At 36.8% G+C, this 12,123-nt stretch overlaps 1 protein-coding gene across 2 annotated transcripts; it reads left to right on the top strand.

Moving 5' to 3' along the window:
• Positions 1 to 452: 452 nt before the first annotated feature.
• LOC18016202 (fe(2+) transport protein 1) lies at positions 453 to 1,786 on the top strand. 2 transcript variants are annotated; one of them, XM_024155293.1, is made up of 4 exons: positions 453 to 918; positions 964 to 1,067; positions 1,168 to 1,317; positions 1,481 to 1,786. In XM_024155293.1, the coding sequence occupies exons 1-4, from the start codon at positions 453 to 455 to the stop codon at positions 1,784 to 1,786; spliced, it is 1,026 nt and encodes a 341-aa protein (XP_024011061.1). The 2 variants fall into 2 exon arrangements, with proteins under 2 accessions (XP_024011061.1, XP_006398156.1); XM_006398093.2 differs by having other exon boundaries at positions 453 to 1,067.
• Positions 1,787 to 12,123: the final 10,337 nt, after the last annotated feature.

Genomic DNA, 12,123 nt, shown 5'->3' with positions numbered 1-12,123 from the left:
CAAAGAATTATATTATGCTATACATCATGTCCGTGACCGTACGCATTATACGACTTGAAAAAGGCAAGATCCGTACAACTCTATATGACGTATGCATGTGAGCAAGAATATTGCAATTTCACCAAATCCCCAAATAAACAATCATTATTTCGCCTTAGTGTTATTCTTTTTTTCCATATTAATTTGAAATACATTCAACGTCAGCAAAATTCCGGCATGAGAATAGCCCATCCACACCACATGAAAGACATGTTTTAATTTGAAAACGTTTGGATTAAAAACGTTGGTTTTTTCTTTGAATATAATTTAACATTAGATTAAAAAAAAAAAAAATAGCCCATCCATATTATTTCCTATATAAGCTTAATTCGTAACGAGACAAGATAGAACACACAAGAATACAAAACATTTAGGAAATCAAAAACAAAGAGAAGTTTCTAAAAACAGTTATAATGGCGCCTTCGGCTACAACACTCGTGAAGCTTTTCTTCTTTGCCCTAATCCTTGTCAGCTTCACTGTATCCCCGGCGATGTCAACGGCACCAGAAGAATGTGAAGCCGAGTCAGCAAACCCATGCGTCAACAAGGCTAAAGCCTTACCTCTAAAAATCATATCCATTGTAGCCATCCTCTTGACCAGCATGATAGGCGTCTCGGCTCCTCTCTTCAGCCGATATGTTCCTTTCCTCCATCCAGACGGAAACATTTTCACGATCGTTAAGGCTTTCGCGTCCGGGATCATCCTCGGAACAAGTTTCATGCATGTTTTACCAGATTCTTTTGAGATGTTATCATCGGAATGTCTAGAAGACGACCCATGGCACAAGTTCCCATTCACGGGCTTTGTCGCTATGTTGTCGGGACTAGTCACTCTAGCCATCGATTCCATGGCTACTAGCTTCTACACTAGCAAGGACGGTAGTGAAGTCGTGCCAGCGGCTAGTAACGGTGACCATGAGAGAGCAAATCCGATGATAACTCATGGTCATAGTCACGGTCATGGCGTTACATCAAATACTAAAAATGATGGTGGCTCACAGTTATTGCGGTACCGCGTCATTGCTATGGTTAGTTCACTAGAAAACATACCATTTTGAAATGATCTAAGTTATAACAATTTATTTGACCATTTTATATCCATATGTTTATATAAACACATAATGATAGGTTTTGGAGCTTGGAATTATAGTTCACTCCGTGGTCATTGGGCTATCGCTAGGTGCAACAAATGACACATGCACCATTAAAGGTCTTATTGCAGCTCTTTGCTTCCATCAAATGTTTGAAGGCATGGGCCTAGGTGGCTGCATCCTCCAGGTAAACTCGAAGCTACATCTTTACTGATTGTTTTGATTCAATAAAAATAATAGAATGGGAAAAAAAAAATAACCGAATTGATATTTGATTATTTATATCCATTATGTCAATAGTAGATATAGGATCAAATTCCTACTAACAAAATATTGTGAATTGTGAATAGGCGGAATATACCAATGTGAAAAAGTTCGTGATGGCCTTCTTTTTTGCGGTTACGACACCATTTGGAATAGTTTTAGGGATTGCATTGTCCAGTGTATACAGAGATAACAGCCCGACAGCTTTGATTACTGTCGGTCTTCTCAACGCCTGCTCAGCAGGGTTGCTCATCTACATGGCTCTCGTCGACCTTCTTGCCGCCGAGTTCATGGGACCAAAGCTCCAAGGCAGTATAAAGCTTCAGATCAAGTGTTTCTTTGCCGCTCTACTCGGCTGCGGTGGAATGTCACTCCTCGCCAAGTGGGCGTAGAAACTTATCAATAATCTTGGTGTTCAGATTCTAAAAGAGTTTGGTCAATTGATCTCATTGCGTTGCGTGTAGTGTTTTTGTCTTTTGTTGTTTATTTTGTTATATATTACTTCATGTTGTGTGATGACTAATGAATAACTGTTTGACAGAGTTTGATCGATGAAATGAAATTTTAATTTAATCTACGCGGCAAAACAACTAAACAAGCCGAATGATTATATGATTATATATGGAAGCAGAAATTTTAAGACTTTTTTCTTAATTTGTCTTTGTGAGAATAATTTTAGAGTTTTTTTTAATATAAAAATAGTAGTTTAATATACCTTTAGACTTTTAGTACGTAGTTGAATATTATGTAATATCCATTAATATTATATATATAACAGCAATTTCTGTCTTTTCAGTTTTATAAACAACATGCATGCAGTGTTTATATTGGAATTCGATATTGAAAAAATTTCTGCAAAACTGTGTGAAAAAAAATCATATTAAGTAATCTTTACAACGAGTTACTAATGCTGCATATGCTGGTACGGATATGTTAAAATCCGTTTACAATCTTAGTTCTCACGACTTATACACACATTAACACATACCCACAGTTTGTATACATTAGATGAGTATGATGTCACGGGCTTTTTCCAGATAATCGTGCTGTGCGGTGCTCGGCATATTCTTACTCATTGAGCCAGTCTTTATTATACGGACCATAATCGACTGGTTTTGCTCTGTTCTTGAGCTCCTCGGAAATAATATTTCATTACTCAACCAGTTTGTGCAGGGATGGCCTAGTCTTTTTTTTTTTTCAAAATCAGGTCCACGATCAGTAACAAACTCCGGATGGGTCTTATCTAACTCCAAATGGTTTTACTATCCTCAGTCATCTACGATCCTCGTCTTAAAACGCAAACATGCCAAAATAACAAGTATAATACATTTTTTTATTTTTTACTTTATTACTTTAGTACTAGTTAATGGTTGTTCTTTTAACTTGTTAATGCTTGTAATCAAAATAGTTTCTTAAAATGGTGGAGTGTATACAACTGGATCATGTCTTCCAATATAACGTCTAATTTAATGTATAGTGTGTATAAAAATGTGTCACTACTCACTACTATCAACTTTGCAATATTGTTGAACAAAATGTTAGTATTAAGCAAACCAGTAATGTATCCAAAATGAAATGTTCAGACATAAATAATGAGGGCTTAGTGGGAGAAGCAACCTCTATTCCTACTAGTTAATTTTCTCTATAAAGTCAATATCATGGATTTATGGTGATTAAATGCACACTTGTTGACAAAAAAAATGTGGTTAATAGGCAATTAAATATGATATTCAATAATTGCCCAATATTGTTGGCAAAATCAATTGCCCAATTACGAGGTCGGCCCCTTTACAGAACAACCCAATGGCTACTAATAGTACAATGCTTCATATTCTGGAACTTTTATTATCTAGATATAAGTCCAAAAATTAATTAAGAGCAATAATGTAAAAAAAATAGATAAAATAATGTAGATTTTCTTTGTTGAGGATTGCATGATACAGAATTCTTATTTACAAAAACAAGTGGTAAAGCTTTCTAAGAAAATATATAAATATCATCTCAATTTTTTATTTCATTGGTTTTCATATTATTTTCCATGTGTTTACACAGTATATATCACACATATATTCGAATTGGCTTTTACGAAATTAATTCCATTCAGTTTAATTTTACGTGATGCGTTGTTAGCATTTTCCGCTATGATTAACAGTAATCTAGTATAATATTCCTTTTAGAAAAATTCTATAAAATATCATTAAAATGAGTTTTTTTCCAAAATACTATTATTAACTTTTTCATTTCAACACTATCACAAACACTGATTTTTTTCACAAATACCATGAACACTAAAAGTGAGTTTTAAAAGTTTCTAATTTAAATATTTTCGTTTGAGTACACTATTTTGGGTTTATAGTTCAGTTTTAGGGTTTATAGTTTATAGTTTATTTTTGAGGGTTTAGAGTTTAGGAATGATGGTTAAAAGTTTAGTTTTTGTTTTGTGGTATTTGAGAGAAAAATAATGTTTGTGTTAGTGATGATATTTGAAACAAAAATTTATTCTAGTGATATTTTTGAGAATTGCCCTTGTCTTTATAAAACAACTGATTTTGAATTTTTTGTTGGGGTATAAATTATTTGATACAAAATTACATTGAAATTCTGAAAACGATTTTTGTTATGTTGACTAAGAGAACATAGATAATGTTTGTTTACTAAGAGAATATAGATTATTTTTGTTAACTAAGACAGAATATTTAAGGGAACAGGGTAAACCCTTAAATATTCAAGGGAACAGAATATTTTTGTGAAAGCATGTATATCGTCTAACAAAATATCGAAATTTCAGTACTAAATAGTTGTTGGACAATAATTTAATTTAGGGAAAATATAAATATTGGATTGCGACATTGTAACGTTTCTTGAACGCAATCATCGTAACTCGTGAATTCACACATCGTATTCATCGTTCTGCGTTCTGATTCAATCTGGTTGTATAAAATAATTAAGGGGTCTTTTTCTGTCTATATGCACTGCACAAGATACGACCCCAATTTAAAAGTTTATTACACGACAAATAATAATGACTTTAAATTGCAAATGTCGTTGAAGGTATCAAATTCAGACTATTGCTTTTTATGACGTTTCCTTCCTACTTTTTTATAGTTGGGATAGCGAAACTTGATTCTTCTTGTTTAACAAAAAAAAAGAGAAAAGAAATTTGATTCTTCTTAGAAAATTAATATATTACAGTCTTGTTATGTTAAACGTCACTGGAAATTTGCACAAAAAAAAACGTCACTGGACAACTTCATTATTAGTGAAAGCGACGTATATATTTTCTAAGGTTAAATGTTACTTCTTCTGTTTTAAAATGATTTTTTAAAAATTTTAATAATGTACAATTCTTTAAAATTGTTAAAAAAATTCCATACAAATAAAAAATAAGTACAAATTATAAATACAAAATATTTAGACCATTTGGAACCAATATTAATTTAATAAAGTCAAATATTCTCAATTAATATATACTAGATTCTAACCCGTGCATCCGCACGAGAATATTTTTTATTGTTTAACGAATTTTGTAATATAATTTGTGTTTTCGAGTTTAGATATAATTATTTTTATAAATATATTTTTTAAAAGTTGAAAATATTAATTTTTGTGTTTAGATATATTTTTATAATATTAAATTAATTATGATTATAAAAATATAATTTTAACTCATCCGCTAATATTAATTCAAAATGAACTATTATAAAAACATAATTCTAACTTTTCCGTTCATATTACCATATAATATAAATATTTGTTAAAAATTTGAGATGTATTAACAGTATTATTTAGCATTATAGTTTTTAAAATTTAATCAACGAAGAGAGTGTACAACTGATTTTTCAAACCACATTTTAGTGTATGCAATAATTTTTAATTTTTATGTTTTTATTTAGTATAAAAAATATATTTTTGATATACATGTATAATTCAAAATTAGTGATTTTAGTTACCAAAATATTTTTAACCCGGTTTTTATATATATTTTTAGTTCTATAAATTTTAAAAAATATATTCTTAATATTTAAATTTTACATTTAAATTTTAGTTATTATTTTATTATTAATTTGTAAATAAATCATAATCGTAAATATATTATATAAGCAACATACATATCATATCATTTACATCATTATAAATATTTTATATTTCAAATATGACTATTATTTTTTATATGTGAATTCTTTTTTTCAAAAATTCTATATATTTTTGATAAAAATGTTTAATAGTATAAAAATTATTTAAATTAGAATCTTTAAATCAAATCTAAATTAATATCTTATTTTTTATTTTTAATCAAATCAAATCAAATATCAATTACCTATATTTAAGGAACTCTAAAAATATTTAAATTAATAACTAATTTTCGAAATTAAATATAAATAATTACTAAAATTATTTTTAAACACTTTTAAAAAAAATTAAGAATGTTTGGAAGCAAGTACTAAATGTGCTTCTGTTTTAATATAATAGATTCTTTAAAATTTATGATTTAGCAACACCATTTAGTTATAAGTGCATAATAACCAGAAAAATGAATCTTTATTAAACACCAAAAACATATAAAAAAATCAATATGTTAGAATTAATGAGTATATAGATTTTTTTCTGTATATCATTTTCTAATATATATATTTTTTTTCTTTTTTTTATTTCTTCATTGTTACATGCATGAATTAGATAAAAGTACAGATTAAAAAATTATAATTTTAAATAAAATATAATTTCATTATTAGTTAAAAACACAATTCAACTAATTATAAAAACTTTAAATAATTAAAAAGATCAAATAACATTAAAATTTGCATAGAAATTTGTAAAACATCTTACGAAAAAATAACATCTTAATTATGGGACAATGAGAGTACTATTTTTTTGTGTTATCTATAGATTCATGCTAGATGCAATTGCATTTTACTCTATATATTAGTATATTACTGGTAAATAGAATTATAAATAACTTACTTTGAATTAGTTATCCAATTTTCACGAAATTTATTTTTGTTTCATCTCAAAGCTCCACATATACTGTAGTAAGATCACAAATGTCATTATTTATACTTAAAAAACGTATACAACAGACATAAATATCTAAGAAATTATATATGTAACATCCCAATTTAGGCCCAATTGGGAAAAACTCAACAAGACCAGGCCCGCTCCAGCAACCCTAATTTGCCCTCATATTTAAGTGGAGAATTAAATGAAAAGGAGCCTCATTCTCATTCTTTTAACCCTAGCCACCAAAGCAAAAAGGAAGAGAGAGAGAGAGAGAGGAGCTCGCCGCCGCTGAGGGAGAGAAGAGAAGCCACCGCCGCCGTCTGAGCTCGCCGCCGCCGCCGTCTGAGAGGAGAAGGAGTGGTCGTCAGCCTCCTCCTACGCAGAAACTCCTTGATTCCTTTGCTACCAGTTCTCCTTAAGTCAGATCTGCTTTTAGGCCAAGGTGAGGATTAGATCTAGGCTTTTCTTTTTATTCTTTTGTCTTCTTCTGGTGTGTGGAGTCTAGATCTGATGAGCCTAGGATGTTTCCTTGTGCATCTAGCTAGATCCATGTGTGAGTCTCATGAAAAGATCTAGGGTCTCATTAGAAGAAAAACCAGCATGTTTGATTGTTCACCCTGATGTGTGGTTAGTGATTGGTAGAGTAGCTAGATCAGGTGTTCATCTTGGTGATGGTGTGCCGAGGTATGGACATGTTTGCTGGGCTATTGCTGTCTGTGTGACTATAGCGATAGTTCAACGGTGAGCGGAAGGTACGCCGATCCTTCCGGAGCCTGTATGGCTGGAGGTGTGTCTGTGTGACTGCCTGGTATTATGTCTGTGTGACATGGGAGATCATGTCCTAGTCTGTGTGACTAGGAGGTGTGGCCTTGTGTGATAGGCGGGTTGGAGACACCATTGCTTGCTAGTTGTATGTGCATCGCTAGGATGCTTATGTGTTGCTTGTTGGATTTATTCTTGACATGTTGGTGGAAAATGAATGAGTGGAAAGGGAGCCTGGTTTGGTTCTCACTGAGTAATTTCCCCAGATTACTCACCCCTCTCTTTTAAATCCATATTGCAGGTGAGTGTGATGAATGTGAGTGTGTTGATGTCTGGGAGGAACTAGACGAGTAGCTCTAGTGTGGTGTGCCTTCAGAGATGGAGGAAGATTTTTATTGCTTTCAGAACTACTTTTTCGTATTTCCTTTTAAGACATTGGTTTCTGCTTATTTTCGGATTTATTCAGGTTATTTATTTCTAATGTAAGACTGGATTTGGTTTAATTGGGAATAAGAATTAAGGATTATTCAGGATTTATTGGTTATGTTAGATAATACTGTCGGTTTAGTCTGGTTTCCTTTGGAACCCAGAACCGGGGTGTTACAATTGGTATCAGAGCCTAGGTTCGAATTAGGAATAGAGAGATGTCTAGTCTAGAGTAGTGGGATTAGGAATTAGATGTAAAAAAAAAAAAAAAAAGGTTTTTCAAATATTTTCGAATTTAAAAAAAAAAATGAATTTTTCCGGATTTAAAAAAAAAAAGTATATATATATATATATTTCAAGTTCAAAGATTTTTCTTAAAAATGTTTTTAAACAAAGAAAACCACCACCTAGATTAGTCTCTCTAGTTATTGTTGTTATTTTTAATTGCAGGAAGTTCAGTCTTTACGGGACCTGACTGACTTATCTGTTCTCTCATGTTGTGCAATGTAGATGCCTCTGAAAGCCAGAAATGTGCGCACCAGATCCCAGGCTCGTCGTTCAGGTGGGGATGAGGAGACCACTGACACGACAGGAAGTGTGAACCGAGTTCCAGTGAACCAGCAGGCTGGAAATCCTGAGGGAGATGTACCTGTTCAAGTGCCAGCAGCAGCAGCAGCAGAAGCAGCCCATGCCGCAGTCTTGGAGGAGCAGCAACGCTATCGAGAGATGTATGGCCACTTGAACCAGGGAGTGGGTGTGAATGCTCAGCAGCAGCAGGAGCAGCAGCAGTCGCAGCATCAGCAGAATGCACCTCCGCCGCCAGTGCATGAACCGCCGCCCGTGGTTGTGCCGCCAGTGTTTGTTCAGCCTCAGAATGTGCCGCCGCCAGTGTTTGTTCAGCAGCAGTATGTGCCTCCACCTCCTGCGCCTGTCAATGTGTTTGGGCTGACATATTATCAGGCTATGAAGCACCTGAAGGATATGGGGATGGAAGCTTTTGGTGGGAGATCTGACCCAGTGTCTGCAGATAACTGGAGGAAGAGGCTGGAGAGGAATTTTGATGCCATGAGATGTCCGGATGGGTACCGGAAGGACTTAGCCGTGCAGTACCTGAAGGAAGAGGCGCTGATATGGTGGGATGGTGTGGTGGAAGCAACTCAGGGCCGGTATGAGTTGACTTACAATGATTTCCAGGAAGCATTTGCTAAGGAATATTTTCCACCTGAAGCCTTGGATCAGATGGAGAGTGCCTTTGAAGACCTGCGTCAGGAGAACCGTACTGTGAGGGAGTACAAGGAGGAGTTCAACAGGTTAAGGAGGTTCTCCAGGAAGCACTTCACTCAGGCAGACTTGGTCCGTCAATTCATGAAGGGCTTGAAGCTGGAATTGAGGAGCAGATGTTCTGTCAGGAGGTACCCCACATTAGTGGAACTTGTGGAGACAGCTGCCATTCAGGAAGCTAATTTTGATGAGCTGAGGAGGACTAGGCAGGGTCAAGTCCGAGCACCCCGTACCTTGGAAGCACCAAAGAGGACCTGGGATGATATGGCAACAGGGAGAGTCGATGGGAATGCTCTGGAGTGCCAGCGTTGTGGGAAGAGGCACACCGGGCCGTGTTGATTGATTAAGTGCTATGGATGTGGAGGAATGGGTCACCAAGGCAGGGATTGCCCAAGTGCTGCAAGGATTGGCAAGTGTTATCGCTGCGGGAGATCAGGTCATTACAAGAAGGATTGCAGGATGCCACCGCTTGTTCAGCAGGAAGGAGGAGCAGCGCCAGGAGCACCACCAGCTAAGAGGCAGGCTGTTGGACCTCGTGTCTTCGCCATTGGAGATCCTGAGGGAGGCTCACCGATCGCTGGTAAGTAAATGTTCGAGTGATTCTATATGTTGCTTGTGAATAGGAATGTAGAATGGAAATGCATAACTAGACATAAGTATAAATCATGTAGGATCGGTCTCAGTAGGGGGCGCGATTGCATATACCTTGTTCGACACCGGTGCCACTCATAGCTTCGTGAGCCCGAGGTTGACCAAGTGTTGGACTTTTTCTGGGAAGTTCATTCCTAGGTCTAAGGCAGTGGAAACTGCTGGGAATGAGCAAGTAAGGACCATTGGGGTACATGAAGGTGTACCAATTCTATTGGAAGGTGCAGGATTTCCATGGAATCTAGTGGAAATGGAGTTGAACCTCTATGATGTTATTCTGGGGATGGATTGGCTGAAGCACTATGGAGTCGTCTTGAATTGTCGAAGGTCGAGAGCTTATATTCCACAGCAGGGAGAGGAGTTAGTTTTTCAAGGAATGAAAACTGATGTAGGAGTGCCAATCATCTCAATGATTCACGCAGAGAATCTTATGGAGGAAGGATGTGAAGCATTCCTAGCAACAATCTCTATGGCTGAAGAGGGAGCAGACAAAGACCTTGAGGAGATACCAGTGGCAAATGAGTATGCGGATGTATTTGAGCCATTGACTGGACCACCACCAAGGAGGGAAGTGGACTTCACTATTGAAGTAGAACCAGGGACGGCTCCTGTTTCAAAGGTCCCATATCGATTGGCACCAGCAGAGATGGCTGAGCTAAAGAAGCAGTTGGAGGACTTGACGGATAAAGGATTTATTCGGCCAAGTAGCTCGCCATGGGGAGCACCAGTGTTGTTTGTAAAGAAAAAAGATGGGAGCTTTCGACTTTGCATCGACTATAGAGGATTGAATAAGGTGACCATCAAGAACAAGTATCCCTTGCCGAGAATTGATGAGCTATTGGACCAGTTAGAAGGAGCTTCATGGTTCTCTAAGATTGATCTAGCATCTGGCTACCATCAGATTCGGATAGCAGAAGAAGATATCCACAAGACAGCATTTCGAACTCGCTATGGGCATTATGAGTTTGTGGTAATGCCGTTCGGATTGACGAATGCGCCTGCAGCTTTCATGAAGTTGATGAATGATGTTTTTCGGGAACACTTGGATAAGTGTGTGATTGTTTTTATTGATGATATATTGGTCTACTCAAGGAGTGAGAGGGAGCATGAATGGCATTTAGGAATGATTCTTCAGAAGTTAAGGGATCAGCAGCTTTTTGCGAAGCTAAGCAAGTGCAGCTTCTGGCAAAGGAAGATAGGATTCCTTGGGCATGTTGTTTCAGAAGCAGGAGTGGCAGTAGATCCGGAGAAGATCACTGCAGTGACAGAATGGCTTGTGCCTACGAGTGTCGCTGAGGTCCGCAGCTTTTTGGGTCTGGCAGGTTATTATCGCAAGTTTGTGCCAAATTTCTCTAGAATTTCAAAGCCGCTCACGAGTCTAATTGGGAAGAATGTGAAGTTTGAGTGGACAGAGAAGAGATCCCAGAGTTTTGAGGAGCTGAAGAAGAGCCTCACAGAAACTCCGGTGTTGGTACTCCCGAGGACAGGAATACCTTATGATGTATACACCGATGCCTCTGGATCCGGACTAGGATGTGTGCTTATGCAGGAAGGGAAGGTCATAGCATATGCATCCAGGCAACTTCGAAAGCATGAAGTGAACTATCCAACTCATGAGTTAGAGCTAGCCGCTGTAGTTTTTGCTCTTAAGATATGGCGGGCCTACTTATATGGAGAGAAGGTGCACATATTCACAGATCATAAAAGTTTGAAGCATGTGTTCACTCAGAGTGATCTGAACCTGAGGCAGAGGAGATGGATAGAGTTGTTGGCAGACTATGATTTAGCGATTTCATATCATCCCGGAAAAGCTAATCATGTAGCTGATGCCTTGAGTAGAAGAAGGAGAGATGTTTCTGAGATCAAAGAAACACAAGAACTGATAGCAACGATGGCGAGGTTGAGTTTGTGTGTTGCTGAAGTGGAGGATGACGCCGCCGGATTAGAAGCATTGGACAATGCTGACTTGTTGTGGAAGATACGGCAAGAACAGGGTAAGGACTTGGCTTTGAAGGAAATGTTTGACAAGCAAGTGGTTGGATACCACCAGGCGGATAATGGAACCTACATGTACAAGAATCGGGTTTGCGTTCCGAAGGATGATGAGCTAAGGAATGAGGTGTTGAGCCAAGCTCATCAGTCCAAATTTTCTATTCACCCTGGAAACACCAAGATGTATCGGGACCTGAAACGCTATTACCATTGGGCAGGTATGAAGCGTGACATTGCTGCTTGGATTTCTCAGTGTGCTACATGTCAGCAAGTGAAAGCAGAGCAGATGGCGCCAAGTGGACTACTCCAGAACTTGCCATTACCAGAATGGAAATGGGACATGGTGACAATGGATTTTGTGACAGGGCTGCCAAGGACACTAAGTAAGAATAATGCGATTTGGGTAATCGTAGACCGCCTTACTAAATCAGCTCACTTTGTACCAATCAGAAAGACAGATGGTGTCGAGCAGTTGGCGCAAAAGTATATTGATGTGATTGTGAGGTTACATGGAGTTCCAGTGAGCATTGTGTCCGATCGAGATCCGAAGTTCACAGCTAGTTTTTGGCAAGCATTTCAGAAGGCATTGGGAACAAGGGTTCATTTGAGCACAGCCTATCAC

This window comes from Eutrema salsugineum, unplaced genomic scaffold, assembly GCF_000478725.1.
Source record: "Eutrema salsugineum unplaced genomic scaffold, Eutsalg1_0 scaffold_20, whole genome shotgun sequence".
NCBI classification, from domain to species: domain Eukaryota; kingdom Viridiplantae; phylum Streptophyta; class Magnoliopsida; order Brassicales; family Brassicaceae; genus Eutrema; species Eutrema salsugineum.
Note: the sequence above shows the minus strand (reverse complement) of the source record. Positions and strands in the feature narration are given on the sequence as shown.

Excerpts from the sequence above, each read along its gene's own strand:
- LOC18016202 (XM_006398093.2), top strand. The coding sequence starts at position 453 with ATGGCGCCTTCGGCTACAACACTCGTGAAGCTTTTCTTCTTTGCCCTA. Across the intron at positions 1,068-1,167 it reads GGTACCGCGTCATTGCTATG|GTTTTGGAGCTTGGAATTAT; the intron begins GTTAGTTCACTA and ends ACATAATGATAG. Across the intron at positions 1,318-1,480 it reads TAGGTGGCTGCATCCTCCAG|GCGGAATATACCAATGTGAA; the intron begins GTAAACTCGAAG and ends AATTGTGAATAG.